The 22,500-nt window shown below is 44.0% G+C and overlaps 2 protein-coding genes across 3 annotated transcripts in view; one reads left to right on the forward strand and one right to left on the reverse strand.

The window, feature by feature from the left end:
• Positions 1 to 22,500, forward strand: part of LOC116057839 (protein NLRC3-like) — a 556,293-nt gene that overhangs the window by 313,622 nt on the left and 220,171 nt on the right. The window lies entirely within an intron of this gene.
• xylb (xylulokinase homolog (H. influenzae)) overlaps positions 21,391 to 22,500 on the reverse strand; it is a 41,915-nt gene continuing 40,805 nt past the window's right edge. For both annotated transcript variants that reach the window (XM_031310433.2, XM_035998182.1), the window contains exon 19: positions 21,391 to 21,825. In XM_031310433.2, the coding sequence (XP_031166293.2) occupies positions 21,733 to 21,825 (93 nt within the window). In that variant the 3' untranslated portion in view covers positions 21,391 to 21,732. The remainder of the gene's footprint in view (positions 21,826 to 22,500) is intronic.

The raw sequence follows: 22,500 nt of genomic DNA on the forward strand, positions 1-22,500 counted from the left end.
AAGTTTGCTCCGGCAGAGTTTGTGCTGCACACCTGAGCCTGAGGGCAGGAACGTTCCCTCCTCTTATTGGTCAGATGTGTCTGGGGGGGCGGGAGCAAGAAAGTGAACACAGAAAGAAGGTCCTGTTCTGGACGTCTACAGGGTCAAACCAGCTCACTTCATTTTAATAACCAGGCACTGTCACCGAGACTTCGCTCCGCTCTCTCTAGCCTTCTGTCTCCAACTTCAGCAGAGGCTGCTTCAAATCTGACTGCAAGATTAATTTCTGTTGTGGTGTTATGTGGTATGTCTTCATCATCATCATCATCATCATCATCATCTTCATCATCTTCATCATCATCCTCGCATCACACGCAGGCAAAAAAAAAAACAAGACATATTGTATCGATATTTTGTGCCAGATCGATGAAGACATAAATCTGAATACGAGAGAAATTTGCCTTTTTTTCGGTTTCTTTTGTGTTATTATACAGAACGTCTTCACAGACAGACAGAGACACACACACGCACACACACACACACACGCACGCGCACACACACACAGCCCCCCGTCTTCAGAGTCCACAGCTAATTTGGTCGATTAGGAACCTGTTAATTCTGTCTATTAAACCCTGTGTTCATTTGTCCAATTAAGTCTCGAGCTAATTGAGTCTGGGGGGCAGAGTGGGGGGGAGGTTGGGCCTAATTAGGCGGATGTCATCTGCCAAACACATTAACTGACATTTAAAACAAAAAAAAAGGAAAAGGAAAGGGAAGAACGTTCCAAAGCAAGATGAGGTTAATTCACAGCTCGTTAAGGAATTAACTGATTAACACACTGGAGGGAGTTCATGACTGACAGCTGTGTGACTTCCCACAATGCACAGCTGCAGGTGAGGTCGATGCTGTGTTGCTATTCTTTGTGTGTGTGTGTGTGTGTGTGTGTGTGTGTGTGTGTGTGTGTACTGAAGATTTAAAGCTCTTCAGTTCTCACCTTGATCGCAATTCGTCAGAGTTCAAAGTCGCAAAGACGAAAGCATATTGAGAAGCTACAGATAAGTATGCCTGGACACCACCGTGTGTGTGTGTGTGTGTGTGTGTGTGTGACATTAAATCACTCCCGCAGGTTTTAAACAGCGTCTTTCTGTTCTGCACGTTGCTCCTGATGGATTGATCACTTCAACCAACTTCTTCACCGTCTTTCATCCTGAAGGTGGAACACACACACACACACACACACAAACACACACACACACAGACACACAGACACACACACAAACACACACAGAGAGACACACACACACACAGCCTCGAAACTCGCTAAAGCACGTTATCAAAAGTTGGCTCTCAAATTCTCGAGAGTTGAAACGTGCATTTCATTAAAGGACCTATGACATGCTGCTTTTTGGATGCTTTTATATAGACCTTAGTGGTCCCCTAATACTGTATCTGAAGTCTCTTTATATAGACCTTAGTGGTCCCCTAATACTGTATCTGAAGTCTCTTTATATAGACCTTAGTGGTCCCCTAATACTGTATCTGAAGTCTCTTTTATATAGACCTTAGTGGTCCCCTAATACTGTATCTGAAGTCTCTTTATATAGACCTTAGTGGTCCCCTAATACTGTATCTGAAGTCTCTTTTATATAGACCTTAGTGGTCCCCTAATACTGTATCTGAAGTCTCTTTCCCTAAATTCAGCCTTGGTCCAGAATTCCAGCCACTAGAGCCAGTCCCACAATGAGCTTTCCTTAGGATGTGCCATTTCTGTGTCTGTAGCTTTAAATGCTATTGAGGAGGAGAGAGGGGGGGGGGCAAGGTGGAGGGGGGGGGGGGGGTGGCCTTGACCAACTGCCACTTTGCTCGTTTTCAAGCCATGATGTCTCTCTCTTTCTCATGGGTGGGTGGGCCAAATTCTCTGGGTGGGCAAATCAGAGAAAGGGGAGGTAACCTTCCTCCTTAAGATGTCATAAAGAGAAGATTCGAGATCGGCCCATCTGAGCTTTCATTTTCTCAAAGACAGAGCAGGATACCCAGGGCTCGGTTTACACCTATCGCCATTTCTACCCACTGGGGGACCATAGGCAGGCTGGGGGAACTCATATTAATGTTAAAAAACCTCATAAAGTGACATTTTCATGCCATGGGACCTTTAAGCAACTGTTGCAACTGGACACACATGAAAGTGATAATGTGACTCTGGAGAAGATGAGAGGAAACAGGCTGGGAGAGGAAACAGGCGCTTCATTGAAATGTCATTTTCTTTTTATGAACTTGTCATTCAGCGGCGGTCTTCAGGCCACGCTGCTGCCACGGAGACTTTAATTAAAGATGAAAACAGTCATTATTTAAAGAAAGAAATTAACAGTCATTATTCAAGAAAGAAATGTGGAAACATTCATTTTGTTCTTTCTCTTTTGTCTCCATCTGCCTTTATCTTTCTCTTTGTGCTGCCCTTTAATCTGTCACTCATTTACACACACACACACACACACACACACACACACACACACACACACACACACACAGACACACACACATACACACACAGACACAGAGACCGACCCACCCACACACACAGACACAGACACAGACACACACACACACACAGACACACCCCCCCCCCCTCTCTCTCCTCTCTGAATAATGTGTGTATGAAGACACGTCAGCCTCTGTGGTTTTAGAGTCATGTAAGGGACATTGATTACTGGATAGAGAGCTGATGCTGCAAACTTTCCTCTAATGCTGAGATAAAGAAGTCATGTGTGTACCAGATAAAGAGCAGCAGCTGATGAGGGTTGGTGTAGAGTATATGAGCTGAGTGGTGTCAGTGTTTGTCGACCTCGGAGCAGAATGGCTGCAGTCACAGAGCTCTCCTTCCTGCTGTTTGCTCTCATCAACAACATCCATGCACAAGAACGGATCGTCATCTGACAGAAAAGATAGTTTTACACCTTCTACCTCCCCGAGAACACCGACTCCTGCCTGATCTCCAGATCTGTTGGTGAGGAGAAGCTTGTCCTGTGGAACACCTCTGACCTCTGGTCCAACAGCTCCTCAGTACCTGAACACCTGAAACTACGACTTGTCAGCACAGTGAAAACTTCTTCTTACACCATCCTCAACCTGACCCATTCAGACTCCGGCCTGTACCAAGAGGAGTGTTGGACTGAGGGCAACGTGACGCATGACAACAACATCACTATTACTGTTTGTACTGCTTCAAAGTTTCGGAGCAGTATCACATCGAGACTTGGAGAACCAGTGGACCTGCCATGTGCTGGATCAGCTGATAATCTGGATATCCAGTGGCTCAAACAGGACTCTAGATATAAGCAAGAAACATGGAGCAGAGTTTCTGGGGACAATACGACATCAGTGATGGACAATGTTAGAGGAAGATACCAAGTGGTGACAAACACATCAGCTCTTCATGTTTCCAACGTGACAACAACAGACTTTACATGGTACAGATGTCTGGTGATGAACCAACAGCAGTGTGTTAGCAGTCACATTGTAGAGTTGAACCTACAGATTGAGATAATCTACCGCTCAGTGGGAGAGACTGCTGTTAGTGTCACTATCACTAATTCCACTGATGAACAGCCCCCACGTTGGAGGAATCAGATCTCCACTGACCTAGGACAACTAAACCAGACTGTTCCTTCAGTAGACCAAAACTACTCGCTGGTGTTTTCATCTCTAATGTTAAATCACTCAGGTCAGTACTACTGTAAAGCCTCTATGAGAGTGCAACAGTATTATCTGGTGGTGTGTCCCAAATTTGCCCCCCCTGCTGTAGAGCTCTTCTCAGAGGGAGAAGAAGTCACTCTCAGATGCAGAGATAGAGGAAAGGATAGGTGGCATGTTTGGTTTATCAAGTCGAACCGAACAGAGGGAAGAATCTTTAGTTTAAGGTATCAGAGAATGAGCAGAGTGAGCACGTACTCTAATAATGGTATCCTGGTTATCTCTAATATCTCAGTGGGAGACGCAGGGGAGTACTGATGTGTAGTTTATGACCAAATTATCAGTGTGATTCAACAGAGAGAACTGTGTTAGTGTACATGGAGCCCTTTGGGATTTACTCCACCTTCTTCAAAGTACGATGCTCAGTGCTCAGTGTCCTGCTGCTGATGCTCTGTGCTGCTGTAGTCGCTGTGAACCTGAGGACACGGAGAGGAGCGCAGCTTTCAGCTCACCCACACACTTAATATGTATATAAGATCTTTTCATCATTGGCTTTAATACAGCCTGGTATACACTGGCTTTAATACAGCCTGGTATACACTGGCTTTAATACAGCCTGGTATACACTGGCTTTAATACTGGCTTTAATACAGCCTGGTATACACTGGCTTTAATACAGCCTGGTATACACTGGCTTTAATACAGCCTGGTATACACTGGCTTTAAAACAAGGGATGGACACATTCATGCAGAGAAAACATTTAAACTAGAACACAAAAGAGAGAGAGAGAGATTACAGAAACAACAAACAGAAATGATGGGAAATAAGACATGGATGCAGATATTCCCTTATTGTCTGTATTAGTATGTTGTGTGTATATATAGATGATATTATATTGTATATATTTAGCTAGTTGATCTTTTCTTGATGTTGTTGTGGATGTGTGTGATTATAGGGATCACTGCTGCTGTTCTCTGTTAGGGGACATTGGTTTAGTAGTTTAACATGTTAGGAGTTCACTTTTTAACATTACTGTCACCTGAGAGTTTTATTACAAATCATTTTGTGTGTGTGTGTGTGTGTGTGTGTGTGTGTGTGTGTGTGTGTGAAAAGGAAACAGAGAGTTGTTTTAACTTTATGGAACAAACGGAGCTACGTCACGTACTGCGTCACCGTGGTAACCTTCAGGAAGTGAAGTAACTCAAACCTCCATCTTTTTATCAACTTAACTCTTTTAGTGTCTTAACTTTTGGTGTCTAAACCTAACCACACTGGGACCATTTTACAACATTAACCACGTGTTTAAAACCGCCACCGTTACCTTCTCTGGTTTAGATATGAGGACGGAAAACTCTCAAGTGGGTGGGGTGGGAGGAACAAACCACCCGTGTGTGTGTGTGTGTGTGTGTGTGTGTGTGTGTGTGCGTGTGTGTGTGTTCTGTGCTCTCAGTTTGTCTTTTCTTCACATCTCCCCCTTTTTTAAGTTTTTCACATAGATTTTTCTTCCCGTATCTTTCCTCCCGTTTAACAAACATTTCCTGCTTCATTCTCCCGTCTCTGTTTTCCACTCTCTGCCCGTCCTTCCTCCCGTGCTGCAGTGGCAGTTAATCCAATGCCACATTAAACTTTTATGCTGCTAACAAACAGAGGAGATGGCTTCAGCTGGAGGTCGGCAGCAGTTGACTTTGGGGGGGGAGGGGGGGCTATAGAGGGACGAAAAGATGGAGAGGACATCAGTAAGACAGAGAAAGAGAGGGTTGTTGCAGTCACACCAAAAACAGCGATCCAGTGATCCTCTGCAGGCACACACACACACACACACACACACACACACACACACACACACACACACACACACACACACACACAAACGCTCTGCTGTAGGAGCTGTCTCAATACTGGACCAGTTTCAAAGATTGTTGTTCACATTTGTGACTTAGACACAAAAGAATTGTAAAAAAAGGTCCAGGCTGAAAATACGTCTCCATAATATAACTGTTATGTGCTCCTGAGTGAAACGAGTATCTGCAGCTGATTCAGCGCGTTAATCTTGCAGCTCTGTGTTTGCGCTCTCAGCGGGAGGGGTGTCGTCCTCTCTGCGGGCGTCTCATCGCGCCGCCGCTGCGTCCTTTTTAAACATGCAGAGTCTTCCGTTACATTTACATGCACATGCACATGTACGACTGAACTCCTGCCAGTAATCAGCCGGCTGCCTCGGGCGTTTTAACACCAGCTTAATTATCTTCATGTGGAAAAACACACACATGGGTTTTTTAAAAAGATGTTCTGCAAACTGAGTCTGCTGCTGCTTTTTTATTTTAATCTAAAACCAGGTGGGTTTCAGGTCTGTTTTGTCGATGTTTTTGTTGCTTCTTTTTGGTTTGTTTTACCTGTTAACCATAAGTTGAAAAAGCTGCGAAAAGTTAAGCACTATAAGATGTAGGTATTCAAAGTTTTTTTAGTCTGCATCTCAGAGCTCTGTAGCGGCCAAACACATCTACTAACTCCTGATATGACCGAGCTGTGACGGAGCTCTGTAGCTGGAGGCAGGAAGCTCTGTAGCTGATGTCACATGACCAGCCAGCAGTCTCCTAGTTTTTGTATGATATCTTATAACAAAACATTGGAAAACTCCCGTCAAAAAAAGTGACAAATGCTGGAAAATATATGCCAAAAACAGCAAAGTTTCTAGTTTTTGTATGATATCTTATGTTTTGGTGTGCATACATCTTCCTACGATATCATACGGACCCGATCATGAGAATGCGTTGCCAGGTCTGATCTGATATTGTGAGTAAAAGGCATAAACTCACAATGACGCTGGGGTCAACCCGTTCTCATTCCGAACTCGTAAAATAAGGACGTTTGGACAGTGTCTGTCAGCATCTGATGCGACGAAAAAGGCGTCTTTCAGCGTGTTTGTGTAATGCACCGGGGAGAGCAGCAGTTAGAGAGGATTTAGAGAGTAGTATGTAAGGAGGTTGGTTTGGGGGGGGGGTGGATGGGTCAAACACAGGACTTTCACCCAGGAGAGCGGGGTTCACGTCCCGCATGTCACATTTGTTATAGTCGTTTTTTTCTTTCCTCCCGTGTGTCACAGAACCATTCGCCCACCCACGACCTTTTCCTTAACATAACTGTGGCAAAAGGGACGTCAATAGTCCCGACCAAGCGCGTTTACTTATAGCGCTAAAGGGACGACAATAGTCCCGACTAAGAGTGTTTACTTAAAGCGCTAAAGAGACGGTAATAGTCCCGACCAGTGTGGTGTAGTCTGAGTGTGAGAACCTGTTGCTGGGGTACACAACTGAAGATGTTTCTCGGTTAATTGGGATTGTAACACCTAGTCCTGTTACCGTCTGGCTCAATGCGGGCAACAACAGGGAGGCCACACACAGACAGATTAGTCAAAAAGTAGTTTATTTAACCTACCCGCCCACTCCCAGTACCTGCAAACAAAGGAGCAGAACATGACAGGCAGGCAGACTGGGAGGGGTCGTCACAGTCCTTACAAACCAATCTTTCAGTTCATTTTATTCTGAAAACAAACTTCTCTCAGCGGTTCATTTCTCTCTCTATTCAGAGTCTGACTCAAGGTCAGCGCTGCCATTCAGCCTTTAGACTGATCCATGAATACAGGCAGACGCAGATATAAAAGATAGAGATTAACACAAATACATATAGCCTATATAGAGAGAGAGAGATGTGAATACAGAGAGATGCAGATATAAGAGGAAAGAAAAGAAATACAGACGCAGCAGAACAAAGAGACAGAGACAGACTGTAGCGATGTGATGACACAATGTCACAAATTAAATGGAATTAAATCCACTTAAATATGTTTTTGTGTAGAAAGAAGTCTTTGAAGTCTGGCGCGTACAGTAACTTTGGTTTGAGAAGTCCTGGGGGACATCTCACGTGTTTCTGACCCTTTTTTTTTAAAAAACATTTTTGAAGTTTTTCCAACTGGACACAATAAAACTAAAACAGGAAAGAAATGAATTCCCAATGCTTGCATTTCAATGAACATTTAGAGAGTTTGCTAACCAAAACAAAACCTGGGAAATGATTCAGACTGCACGATCCGTTATGAGCATGCGCAGATGATAATCCTGTTTACGACACTGCATGATCTGTTCCACGCTTGCACACCTTTGCACGGCGGGAAGTGAATTCATTTCACAGCGCTCGCAAAGGGGAGTGTGGAGGAAACTGAAGGTTTGCAGTGACAGAAAGACTCAGACTTCATTCCATGTGTAACCACAATGGTGTACGTTCATGTAACATGTAACAACTCCTTTATTATTTGGGATTGGCAACCACGTAAACACCTCGTAATGCATGGCGTAAACTACATTTAAACACATCACAACATCCCCACACTACATGTCACAACAATAACAATGTGGGCAAGGCGTAGTACACGGACGTTGATATGCAGTTTTGGATCAGTGACAATAAGTACCTCATTTAAATATCGTTATAAAACAGACCCGCTGTGAACTGCATAATGAAAAACATAAAATGTAGCCTACAAAAATATTACTGCCGCGGTGCAAAGGTGCGCAAGCGTGGAACAGATCGTGCAGTGTCGTAAACGGGATTATCATCTGTGCATGCAGGCAGCACAGATCGCATACCGACACAGACATTCAAAGACGCGGACATAACATTAACACAACTTGGTGGGAAAACGTCATAACAGAATCAGAAATGCTCAGAAAAGCAGAGGTGCTTTTTGGCTCGCAGGAAGGACGCAGGAAGGCCACGCCCACCGCAGCCCAGCGGCCAATAGAAACTAAGAGACACATTATGACACAGCCACCTTAAATATTTAGTTTAGTCCAGTGGTTCCCAACCGGTGGGGCCCGCCCCCCTGGGGGGGCGCGGACACTCTCCTGGGGGGGCGCGAGTAGGCTACAGGATGGGAGGAAAAAAAAAAAAAAATCACGTAATGTAACTACACGTCGCTCGGTCGTGGCTGGGTAGCGTTGCATTTCCTCATCGACTCATTTCCTGGTTCTCCTTCTCCATAAACAACATGAACTCAAGGAGATAATTAACTTCTCCTGGTTCCAGATCTACCACCAGGTCAGAAAGAACAGAGGAGACACTTTGTTTCTCACACTATGACTCTAGAGTCGCTACTCGCTCTAAAGCTAAACGCCGTCACTCTCTCACTTCTCCCTCTACCACACATTCCCCACACACACACATGCCGGTTCACGCACACACCAGTGCACAAGTATAAACATCAGGCCACTTACGTAGGCTACGGAGAAAGCTCTGCGTGGAGCCTCCGCACAACTGTAAAACAAGTCATCCTCCTGGCGACTTTTTTTGTCAAAAGCGACTAGCGACAAATCTAGGGACTTTTACTGGTGTTATTGGAGACTTTTGTGGTGTTTGGAGACTCGAAAACACGTATCACTCTGCAGTTATGTGCTCAACGAGCAGCGGGTGCTGCCGTGAGCCCCTCCCCCGTCCAAAAGCCCTCACAGGCGGTCAGTCTCTCAGTAGCCTCGCGGCGCAGTCCCAGCCTGCAGAGAGGAGACACACACCACTCCGCGTCCAGGCTGCACACACGCACACATCGTTACATCATAGCCTCAACTTATTGAAAACAGCTAATCCACATCCAAATTATTTCAAAACCAAACAAAATGGAGAGATTTCTAGTGAGGACCAACAAGGCAACCAACGCACCACGTACAAGGTACGATGAAGCATACCTGGCTCAGGTCTCACATTAACATCAGCTACCTGCAAGCTTCTGGAGAAAATACAGATGATCTGCCTACTGTTAGGACCAGTAATAATAACAGTAATAACGCATACATTCATATCAGAGGTCTGGTGCCAATTCCCAATTATAGCAATAGCCTAGTAATGATAATAGGCCTACTGATGATAATAATAATAATAATAATAATAATAATAATAATAATAATAATAATAATGCCTGCAAGCTCACATTAGAAGTCTGGTGCTACTGCCAATTATAACAATACCTACCGCTACTGATGACAATAATAACAATAATAATAATAATAATAATAATAATAATAATAATAATAATAATAATAATAGTGTGGGCCTAAAAATAATAGCCTAGCCTAGGGCTATCTATCTATCTATCTATCTATGCAAGGTGGTGTAGTGGGGGTAGCGCCGGGAAGGGGGGGCCCAACTGCAATGAACCAGCTTTGGGGGGGCCCAGCTTGCAAAAGGTTGAGAACCCCTGGTTTAGTCCATCTGATGGCTCTGTAAATCATCCTATCAGAGCGAGGGAGAGAGATGTATTCTTTATTACAGATGTGTGAATCATCCACTCTATTGGAAAATGTGTGTGTGTGTGTGTGTGTGTGTGTGTGTGTGTGTGTGTGTGTTCCCTCTCCCTCCTCTTAAAGAGGTTATCGAGGCAAGGAGCTGCACCTACATGATCCTGCAGACACCTGGTATCACCCCAACACACACACACACACACACACACACACACACACACACACACAAACACACACACACAAACACACACACACACACACAGTGGCTGCAGGGAAGTAATTTCTCCTCTGCAGCAGAAAGCTGTTCATCCGTCACTCCGTTTAGTCCTGAGGTCAATAAAAGAATCAGTAGAGTCAATAAAACGACCCACAGGAGTGCTTGTAGAGCTGCAAACTACAACATTTATCAGAAGCGACAAAATTGTCACAGAAAGCAACAAAAACTTTGTAAAAAGCAACAGAAATGTCAAAAACAATCGGCACCAACGGAGGATCTTTCCTCATTGTTCAGCTCCCCGTGTGCATTCCTCGCTTGAGTTGAAATATTTTAATACACGCAAATGCCGCAAATTTCCCGCGTAGGCTGCATCCTTCGTATCTATTCGCGTGTTTGCATTTGTGCGTAATCACTGCACCAAAATTTGCCGAAAAACGCCTCGGTGTGAACGCACCTTTACGTCATTTCTAACTCCACACCGGCAGAGTTTTTGACTTTAGTCTTCAACCCACGCTGACTCACGTGACATCACTCGAGACACCGAAGGCTTAAACTTCACTGTTTATTACATCTCGTTTTAATATACTTTATACTTTATACTTGGGTGTTTTTGTGAATTTGAATTGAGGATTTTTGACGCTCAAGAGAGATTATTAGCTGTGCGTAAACACAGAGACATCAAAGCAAAAGTAGAGGGAGAGAAAGAGGCTCCATGTGATTAATGTGTGCAGCCAAATATGTGTGTGTGTGTGTGTGTGTGTGTGTGTGTGTGTGTGTGTGTGTGTGTGTGTCTGTGTGTGATTGACCATGATGCACACACGATCATAGGAGAGCTTTCTGTCTCTTACCGGTTTAATCTGTGTCAATATTAAACAGAATGGAAGCAATCATCTCAGACAAATTAAAGCGCGCACGCGTACGCACGCACACACGCACGCACGCACGCACACACACACACACACACACACACACACACACACACACACACACACACACACACACACACACACACACACACACACACACACACACACACACACACACAAGCTATCCCAATTAGTGGCTGAAACCTTCTGTGTGCTGTCCAAAAAGACAAACAAGTGTGTTCATCAGGGAATATATGTGTGTGTGTGTGTGTGTGTGTGTGTGTGTGTGTGTGTGTTGTTGCTAGGCATCCAGAATCTCTCTCTCTCCGGCGGTAATTTCTCTCTCGGCGGTCTAATGGACTCTGCAGAAGAAACTCAAGGCTGAAGGACAGACCGTCGCCCGGACGACGTCAGCAGACAATAATAATAGCTAATGTCAAATTTCTCATATAGAAGTGAAGCTGTACAACTGTCTGCGGATGAACCTGAACACATCACACACTCAACTGATGACTGACTTCCACTAACTCAGATAGTTTTCTGTCTGACTGCACGTTTCCTCAGCAGCATTTTGGTGCTTTTTTTCAATTTGTATGTCACTGTTTTTGGTGTTTTTGGCGCACTGAACTTACACTGAAATGTGTTTCTGTAAACATTCAATGTGAGAAATAATCTGAGACAAGTCCAAGCCAAAAGACCCAATGAGTCAGAGTCAAGTCTGTGTCAAAACGTCCACAGCGACCAAAAGACAGCGAGAAAACGTCAATTAAAACCGCTACGGAGATATTATGTGCATGTAAACGTCAACGTGAAAAGAACCACTGAGACAAGTCTAAAGACTCCACAGAGCAGTAAGAACAAGAACAAGACTAGTCGGAGACCAAAAGCCCCCGACACAGAGACACGTAGGGTTCACATGTTGGCTGGGAGGATCCGAGAGATATTCATGTTAATTACACAGAAAGAAAGCTTATGTATGTAATTATCTCTTCTGATATGATAACACGAGGCGGTTGGCTGGGGTCAAAGGGTCGCGCCGGGCGCTAACGTTAATAAATATCAGAGAGAAGAAGAGCAGAAGACGAGAGGAGATAACATTCTTCACTGTCGTCCTTCGTTTTCTCTCCTTTACCTTCGCTCAGACCTCGCTGTCAAACCAGAGCAGAGAGAGAGAGAGACAGAGAGAGGGAGAGGGAGAGAGGGAGAGAGAGAGAGGGAGAGGGAGGGAGAGGGAGGGAGAGAGAGAGCGAGAGAGAGGGAGAGAGGGAGAGAGGGAGAGAGAGAGAGGGAGAGGGAGGGAGAGAGAGAGCGAGAGAGAGAGAGAGAGGGAGAGAGGGAGAGAGACAGAGAGACAGAGGGAGAGGGAGGGAGAGAGAGAGAGACCGAGAGAGGGAGGGAGAGAGAGAGAGAGAGAGAGAGAGAGAGGGAGAGAGAGAGAGGGAGAGGGAGGGAGAGAGAGAGAAAGAGAGAGAGAGGAGAGGAGAGAGAGAGAGAGAGAGGGAGAGACAGAGGAGAGAGAGAGAGAGGAGAGAGAGAGAGAGGGAGAGAGAGAGAGAGACAGAGGAGAGAGAGAGAGAGGGGAGGAGAGAGAGGAAACCTCTGTCTCTCTCTCCCTCCCCCCCTCTCTCTCTCCTCCCCTCTTTCTCTCTCCCTCCCTCTCTCTCTCCCTCCACCCCTCTCTCCCTCCCTCTCTCTCTCCTCTGTCTCCCTCTCCCTCTCTCTCCCTCTCTCTCTCTCTGTCTCTCCCCCCCTCTGTCTCTGTCTCTCTCTCCTCTGTCTCTCTCTCTCTCCCTCTCCCTCTCCCTCTCTCTCTCTCTCTCTCTCCTCTGTCTCTCTCCTCTGTCTCTCTCTCTCTCTCTCTGTCTCTCTCTCTCCTCTGTCTCTCTCCTCTCTCTCCTCTGTCTCTCTCTCTCTCTCCCCCCATCTATCTCTCTCTCCGTCTGTCCTTCCCAGTGACAGCTAGAGTTAATAGCAGAGTCGGTGCTCTCTAATGACTCTGACACACTTTTGTCACCGGCGAGCTTCCAGATGCATCGCCCAATCAGCCCCGCTTTAATTTAACAAAAGGTTGGCATCAGTCTCCCCCCCTCCCCCTCATCAGGGGACATCTACAGCTGCATCCTGATGCAAAGACGTCCGTCTGCAGTCGGACTAATACGATGTCTCAGAAGGCGGCGCGATTCTTCTCTGTTGTTCTGGGTTGCAGACACGTTTTTATTGGGTCAAATGCATAACAATGCTAGGATATGTCAGAGACCGGTCGTATCCATAACAACAATACACATTCAAGTGTGATCACGAGCCAATACGACCCACGGAGCGTTTCATTAACTACAACATGCAGATATAAGCTGCAGCTCCCAGAGGTCTGTGTTTACCCTGCTGGATGAAGGGTTCCCTCTTTAGCATTAAAACTGAAGGAGCTGTAGGGTGATGTGACATGGTTTCGGGAGGGTTTGGTGAGCAAACAGAGTCTCGGTCAGAAGACGTCAAGTGATATGGAGCGATGAATAAGAGCAGGGAGAAGGCAGGGTTTGACCCAACACCAGTGGTATTTTATTTCCTTATCCTTCAGGGGGATTTTGATTCATTGCATTCAGGTCTGTGTGCTGCATAACGGGATAACAAAGAGATAACAATATAATTAGACAGTGGTCAATCAACACAGAAATTAAACAAATTATACAAATGAACAAAGTTCGTCCATACCTGGACTGTCATCCAGGTATGTGGTGAGCGGTGTGCCCTCTTTTTTATCTGCCTGTGTCAAGTGTGATCCTGTGTGGGATACATTCATCGGTGTTTGAAGCCCCCAACGTCTCCTTCCAGGCAGCGCTACCTGGAAGGCACTAGGATTAGGCAATGGTTATGGTTAGGGTTAGGTGCCTTGAAGTCAATGGTCACAGCGCTGCCTGGAAGGAGACATTGGGGGCTTAAGACACCAACCTGTGTGGGATACCGTATATATATATATATATATATATATATATATATATATATATATATATATATATATATATATATATATATATATATATATATATGTCTTTTTTTGTGTCTTCGTTGATGTTCTGTCATGAGCACACTGAAGCAAATCCCTAGCAACTTGCACCGAGTTGTATGGCAATAAAGTATTGAATCTTGAATCAAAGGAGCTGTGAGTTTACTACTCACAACTGCACAGGCTTTAAAAGATAATTCGGACAATCTCTCCACATGGCTCATGGCACATGTCCGGCAAACAAAGGAATCCAGTCAGCAGTCCACGTTAGCAAAGTGACAGGAAAGGAAATCATGACTGACTCACGTTAACTCATGAAGACGCACACAGGATGCATTGGAGTGCTGGCAGAGAGTGCAAAGGTTGAGCCAAAGGGTTTCAAGTCAACAGTTGAGTCTATATCCACGACGTTCCACTTCCAGGATTGCTCCGGTGCCACAGGACATCCCGCCAGATGTCCGTCCCCTTCCTCTGTCTCTGTGTTGGCGTTCTAACCTCTGGTGGATTTCTGAGGACTATGGTTAACTGCTCCTCAGATCTCTGCAGGGTAAATCCAGACAGCTAGCTAGACTATCTGTCCAATCTGAGTTTTCTGTTGCACGACTAAAACTACTTTTGAACGTCCACATGTTCCACCAAAACAAGTTCCTTCCTGAGACTATTTAGCAGAGGCACCGTGGCTCCGTCTGGAGCTTAGCCCCGCCCACAATGATTGTGATTGGTTTAAAGAAATGCCAGTAAACCAGAGCACCTTTCTCCCATCCAGGAATGCTGTGTGGACTAGTCAGACCTTCCTCCGCAGCGCTGTGGAGGAAGGTCTGGCAAAGCGAGGCTAAAACCATACAGACACTGGCTTAGCCTTGTCATCCTGTCTCCGCTCTGCCCTTTTTGTCCAAACATTGTCACTTCAGGGTCCAAAATACAAAAGATGGCGACACCCAAAATGCAAACTCAAGGCTTTAAAACGACCGTCCACAAACCAAAAACAAAATATGGATGACGTCACTGATGCTATGTCGATTGTTTTTACAGTCTATGGTTTTTAAATCTTGGAAAACGGCACGGATAATACACGGTGTGTAGACTGATGCACGTGATGAGTGAAAACAGGAAGTTACTGACCTGAAAAGTTACGTTTAAAAGCTGATTATTTGGCTCTTTCACTGCGTCAAATAAGTTCCATCTTTTTTTGTTTTGACACCACAAAAAACTAATTTCTATATCCAACATTGAAATAACGCACACACACACACACACACACACACACACACACACAAGCACGTACACACGCACGCACGCAAACACACACACAGAAGCCAAAAACAGAGCCACTAACAAGACGAGTCCCTTCAAAATAAAACACTTAAATGTATCTCACGTTTATCTCAAAAGATAGATGGTCTCATTTATTCAGAGTATCTTCTCTGTTCTTACAAAGCCCTTCATTAAATCTTGTGCTGTCAGTCATCCGTCTGCGTGCAGGTACGTCTTCTCAGATCCATGAATATCTCATGTTAGACCCAAACACTTCAATCAGACGCCGAGTTGCCAGGTTTGAAGGGCTCAGATCAAACGCCTGCTGATACAAGTAATTAATGTCTGGATTACTATCTGTGGCGTAAGTCCTCACAAACACACAATGGATCCATTCACAAACACACACACACACACACACACAGACAGACAGACACATATAGACACACACAGACATACACAGACACACACACACACAGAAATGCAAAGAAAAAAGGCTCAACTGAGCTTTTTAGCTCCGAGTCAGATGGAATCGCCTCGTGACTGTTTAGATGAAAGATGTAAGAGGCTGACCAATTGCACTGATTTATGAAATTAAATTAGGAAATATGGAAATACAGATATAGACAGACGTATATACCGTCCACGTATACTTTATGTCTCTGATGTAGAATCTGTTTTCCCTGTTTCATTCCTTTTGGGAGCCAATTATTTCACACACACACACACACACACACACACACACACACACACACAACATATCTGGAATACACACTCAGTGTGTGTGTGTGTGTGTGTGTGTATTTACAGCGGCTTGTGTCTCCTCAGCTGAACCTAAAGCATGACTCACACTCACACTCTCACACATACACACACACACACACACACACACATTCACACTCACTCTCTCACACACTTACTCACACACTTACTCACACACACACACTCTCACACACACACACACACACACACACTCTCTCTCTCACACACTTACTCACACACACACACACAGGGATCTTAATAAACAAACAAACCTGTGTCTTATTCTAAATATTGTCATAATCAGAATATTAGTGTGTATGTAAATGTGTCAGTGATGTTTGATACCAACACAGAGGAGGATGTTTCCAGGGGGGTTGTAAGGATACAGATGGAAGCCCCGCCTACTGACACACACACACACACACTCCTGAGAGTGTCATCTAAGGACAGATCCCTCCCCTCCACTGTAAATCCTATAGACCGAAGACACACACATGTGGCTCTCTGCAGTCTCCTCATGTGAACCCAGACTGCTGCATTACACACACACACACGCGCAAACAGACATGCGCGTGCGCACACGCACGCACACACACACACACACACACGCGCAAACAGACATGCACGTGCGCACACGCACACACACACACACACACACACACACACACACACACACATCTCTAATCTGATGACATCACTCAGTGTAATGATAGACTTTCAGAAGCGAGGCGAGGAAAAGAGATGGAGATGAAAAGGAGAGGAGAGAGATAAAGGGACAGAACAAAGAGCGAGCACAGATGCATTCTGGGATAGGAGAAACAAACTCTCTGGCTTGCTTGTATTTCTTCCCAATAGACCTTTTTCACGGCAGACATGTTGACATGTAATAGTAGGAACAGGACAGGTGTATTCTAACCATTAATGATGGCTGTGTTCCACTTAGGAGAGGTCCTGGTATTGTTCATGCTGACTCACTGAAATAGCTTTCTGGGACACTTGATGGAACTGAGCCATCGTTAAGGTTATCAATCTCAGCTGTGATTTTCCTACTATGACAAGTCAACATGTCTGCTGTGAAAAAGGTCCCTTCTTCCCTAAAATGTGTAGCAGAAATCAAACAGAGGGTTTTCTGCCAGATGTGTATTTCAGTATGTGAATGTAGCTCTTCTGGGACTTTTCTTTCTCATAAATAAAAACATTTACAGCTGATAAAAAAGCCGACAGAATGATTGACGGCGCCACGTACACACACACACACACACACACACACTCACAGTCACACACACACACACACACACACACACACACACACACACACACACAGTCACACACACACAGACACACACACACAAGTCACATGCACACACACTCACATACAAGAGTCATGCATGCATGCATGCATGCATGCATGCACGCATGCGCACACACACACACACACCCACACACACTCACACACAGACACACACACACACTCACACACAGACACAAGTCACATGCACACACACTCACATACAAGAGTCATGCATGCACGCATGCGCACACACACACACACACACACACACAGACACACACACACAAGTCACATGCACACACACTCACATACAAGAGTCATGCATGCACGCATGTGCACACACACACACACACACACACACACACACACACACACACACACACACACACACACAGCGCCTCGTTCAGCGGTGATAAAAGGACTGCAGGTAACTTGATTGACAAAATGAGAACACACGTCTCACCTGGGTCTGCAACACTCTAAATATCAAATGATGGTGTGTTACAGGGAAGGATTTTTAAATCCTTAATGAAGCACATTATTCAAATTAATTCCTAAAATGAAGATTTTTTTTTTTTTTAATTGATTAGCAAAGTGAGCCCCACAGCTGCAGGTACTTATCATTTTACAGTGAAATAAATTAATCACAAAGAAAACAACTACATGAATGACAAATTAGTCCATCTGAAATGTTCTTTTTGCTTTGTTTTTTTAGGATTACGGTGACTCTGGAGAGCATTCTCAGACAGAAGCAGGAAGATAAAGACCGGGGAGCAACTTCTGGGAACAAATCGGTCAAAATCCATCATCTAACAAAGTTCACGGATTTATGAAAAGACAATAAGACACAACCACAGACTCCCAGGTGTCTGTAGAAACAACAGAGTCCCAGATGTCCACATAGAGACAATAAAGAACAGCAACAGACTCTAAAGTGTCAATGGAGACAATAACAGTTTCACTTGTCAACCTACAGAAGATTAAGACTCCCAAGTGTCCACTTCGAAGTGTCCACTAAAAGGCAACGTCCCGCCCCTTCCTGTGTCCACCATGGGATTTTATTTCAGTAAGAATGTGTCAGGGAGAGACAGATAATGTTTAGATCCTGTTTGAATTGAGTAGAGAGTAGTATGTAGAGAGTAGTATGTAGAGAGACAACAGTAGAGAGTACTATGTAGAGAGACAACAGTAGACAGTAGTATGTAGAGACAACAGTAGAGAGTAGTATGTAGAGAGACAACAGTAGAGAGTAGTATGTAGAGAGACAACAGTAGACAGTAGTATGTAGAGACAACAGTAGAGTAGTATGTAGAGAGACAACAGTAGAGAATAGTATGTAGAGAGACAACAGTAGATAGTAGTATGTAGAGAGACAACAGTAGAGAGTAGTATGTAGAGACAACAGTAGAGAGTAGTATGTAGAGACAACAGTAGAGAGTAGTATGTAGAGAGACAACAGTAGAGAGTAGTACGTAGAGAGACAACAGTAGACAGTAGTATGTAGAGACAACAGTAGAGAGTAGTATGTAGAGAGACAACAGTAGACAGTAGTATGTAGAGACAACAGTAGAGTAGTATGTAGAGAGACAACAGTAGAGAGTAGTATGTAGAGAGTAGTATGTAGAGAGACAACAGTAGAGAGTAGTACGTAGAGAGACAACAGTAGAGAGTAGTATGTAGAGAGACAACAGTAGAGAGTAGTATGTAGAGAGACAACAGTAGAGAGTAGTATGTAGAGAGACAACAGTAGACAGTAGTATGTAGAGACAACAGTAGAGAGTAGTATGTAGAGAGACAACAGTAGAGAGTAGTATGTAGAGAGTAGTATGTAGAGAGACAACAGTAGAGAGTAGTATGTAGAGAGTAGTATGTAGAGAGACAACAGTAGAGAGTAGTATGTAGAGAGTAGTACGTAGAGAGACAACAGTAGAGAGTAGTATGTAGAGAGTAGTATGTAGAGAGACAACAGTAGAGAGTAGTATGTAGAGAGACAACAGTAGAGAGTAGTATGTAGAGAGTAGTACGTGTAGAGACAACAGTAGAGAGTAGTATGTAGAGAGACAACAGTAGAGAGTAGTATGTAGAGAGACAACAGTAGACAGTAGTATGTAGAGACAACAGTAGAGTAGTATGTAGAGAGACAACAGTAGAGAATAGTATGTAGAGAGACAACAGTAGATAGTAGTATGTAGAGACAACAGTAGAGAGTAGTATGTAGAGACAACAGTAGAGAGTAGTATGTAGAGAGTAGTATGTAGAGAGACAACAGTAGAGAGTAGTATGTAGAGACAACAGTAGAGAGCAGTATGTAGAGAGTAGTATGTAGAGAGACAACAGTAGACAGTAGTATGTAGAGACAACAGTAGAGAGCAGTATGTAGAGAGTAGTATGTAGAGAGACAACAGTAGACAGTAGTATGTAGAGACAACAGTAGAGTAGTATGTAGAGAGACAACAGTAGAGAGTAGTATGTAGAGAGTAGTATGTAGAGAGACAACAGTAGAGAGTAGTACGTAGAGAGACAACAGTAGAGAGTAGTATGTAGAGAGACAACAGTAGAGAGTAGTATGTAGAGAGACAACAGTAGAGAGTAGTATGTAGAGAGACAACAGTAGACAGTAGTATGTAGAGACAACAGTAGAGAGTAGTATGTAGAGAGACAACAGTAGAGAGTAGTATGTAGAGAGTAGTATGTAGAGAGACAACAGTAGAGAGTAGTATGTAGAGAGTAGTATGTAGAGAGACAACAGTAGAGAGTAGTATGTAGAGAGTAGTACGTAGAGAGACAACAGTAGAGAGTAGTATGTAGAGAGTAGTATGTAGAGAGACAACAGTAGAGAGTAGTATGTAGAGAGACAACAGTAGAGAGTAGTATGTAGAGAGTAGTACGTAGAGAGACAACAGTAGAGAGTAGTATGTAGAGAGTAGTATGTAGAGAGACAACAGTAGAGAGTAGTATGTAGAGAGACAACAGTAGAGAGTAGTATGTAGAGAGACAACAGTAGACAGTAGTATGTAGAGACAACAGTAGAGAGTAGTATGTAGAGAGACAACAGTAGAGAGTAGTATGTAGAGAGACAACAGTAGAGAGTAGTATGTAGAGACAACAGTAGAGAGTAGTACGTAGAGAGACAACAGTAGAGAGTAGTATGTAGAGACAACAGTAGAGAGTAGTATGTAGAGAGACAACAGTAGAGAGTAGTACGTAGAGAGACAACAGTAGAGAGTAGTATGTAGAGAGACAAACACATTGAAATGCTTGGGAGTGCGAGGAGCAGCAGGCTGATGGAAAACAACAACCTGATAAACAAAAACCAATCAAAAGCTGCTTTATCTGTTAGCTGAGGCCCTACAAATCAAATTACAGCCACACACAGCGACTCGTCGTTAGGCGGGGAGAAAAATGAAATGGGTTTAGGATTTTAATTGATCTTCAAATTTCCTGTTTGTTAAGCAACAGTTTCTGATTACCTACGGGCAGAAAAAAAGAAGTTGCAGGTTTTCCTCCTGCAGAAAAAGACTCCACAGTAATTCATCAGCGAATGTTAGAGTCAGGGCCCTATTTTAATGATCTGAGGTCACGGCGTGAAGCGCCTGGTGCAGGTGTGTTTAGGGCGTGTCCAAATCTACTTTTACTAGTTTGACGGCAGAAAAAAAGGGTCCGTGTGCCAGACACATGGTTCAAAAGGGTTGTACTTAGTGTCTTCATTAATCAGAGGGGTGTTTTGGGCGTAACATGCAATCAACCAATCAGAGATCATCTCCCATTCCCTTTAAAAGCCAGCGTTTGGACCTTGGAGCATTGCTGTTATGATGGAGGATTTACACCGTAATATTTTTATTAGTAATCTTCTGCATGTGTGTGTGCTGCTGTGCGTCCCACTCTCAGGAGTGTGTGTGTGTGTTTGTGTGTGTGTGTGTGTGTGTGTGTGTGAGTGTGAGTTAACACTATTAAACACACAACTGGTTGGATCCTGTACTTTCTACAATGGGAGGGTTGGCATACATCTCGCTAGCTGTCAGTAATGTGACTTAAACACTTCAAATGTTTTTCAAAGTATTTTATTTCCTCAGTAACTTTAATCCTTGGGAGGTCACAACATGTGATTCCTGAAAGTTTCCACAGAGAAAACAACATTAATCAGGAGCTTTTTGAAGAAATGATCTTGTGTTTGTGTCTGCTTTTAATTTAAGTGGATTAATTAAATCTTTGTGTTATTTTACATTCATTTGGTGGCCGATTAGATTGTCAGTTAAATCCTAATTTTGATGTGTATTCCTAAAAAGTACACTGACATAATCTGATTTAATCTATTACGAATAAAAAATCAGGAGAAGAGGACTGTAAATGTAGTAGTTTCTGAGTAAAACTGGTCTCTTAATGTCTGTTACACTGATTGGTTGCTGCGGCTCAGGGGGCGGGGCTCCTGCAGGACTCTCTCCTCCAATCGGGCAAATCGCTTTAACATCCGGCCGTACACCTGAAACACACACACACACACACACACACACACACACACACACACACACACACACGGAGAAATCATGAATCAACAATAATAATAAACTATTTATGTACATTAAATGCAACACAAATTGCTTCTCATTAAAACAGATAATCACAACATTTCTGATAAGATAATAAAAAACACACACACACACACACACACACACACACACGGAGCGGTCCTCCCGAGCCTCTGAGCCCAGTAGAAGGGTTTATTCTCCCGGCCCAGGCCAGAGTTCAGAGAAACGTGGCTTCCTCTCTGCTGCCATTTCATATTTAATATCCGGCCGCACAGTAAGTATTGAGAGAATATTCAATCGCCAGCACCTCCCTCTGTGTGTGTGTGTGTGTGTGTGTGTGTGTGTGTGTGTGTGTGTGTGTCTGTGTGTGTGTATGTGTGTGTGTGTGTGTGTGTGTGTGTATGTGTGTGTGTTTTAGCAGAGCTCATTAATTATTCATGAGCTGTGTTTAATTATGGAGGACGAACATGAGAGAACATCACTTCAGCAAACATACATCTACATGAGAGAGTGAGTGTGTGTGTGTGTGTGTGTGTGTGTGCACACGTGTGTGTGCGTGATGAGAGAAAGTGTTAAATTAAAATGTGATGAGGGTAAAAACACTGCTGTTTGTGTGCATTAGACAGACT

Source organism: Sander lucioperca, chromosome 23 (genome assembly GCF_008315115.2).
Source record: "Sander lucioperca isolate FBNREF2018 chromosome 23, SLUC_FBN_1.2, whole genome shotgun sequence".
In the NCBI taxonomy this organism is placed as follows: domain Eukaryota; kingdom Metazoa; phylum Chordata; class Actinopteri; order Perciformes; family Percidae; genus Sander; species Sander lucioperca.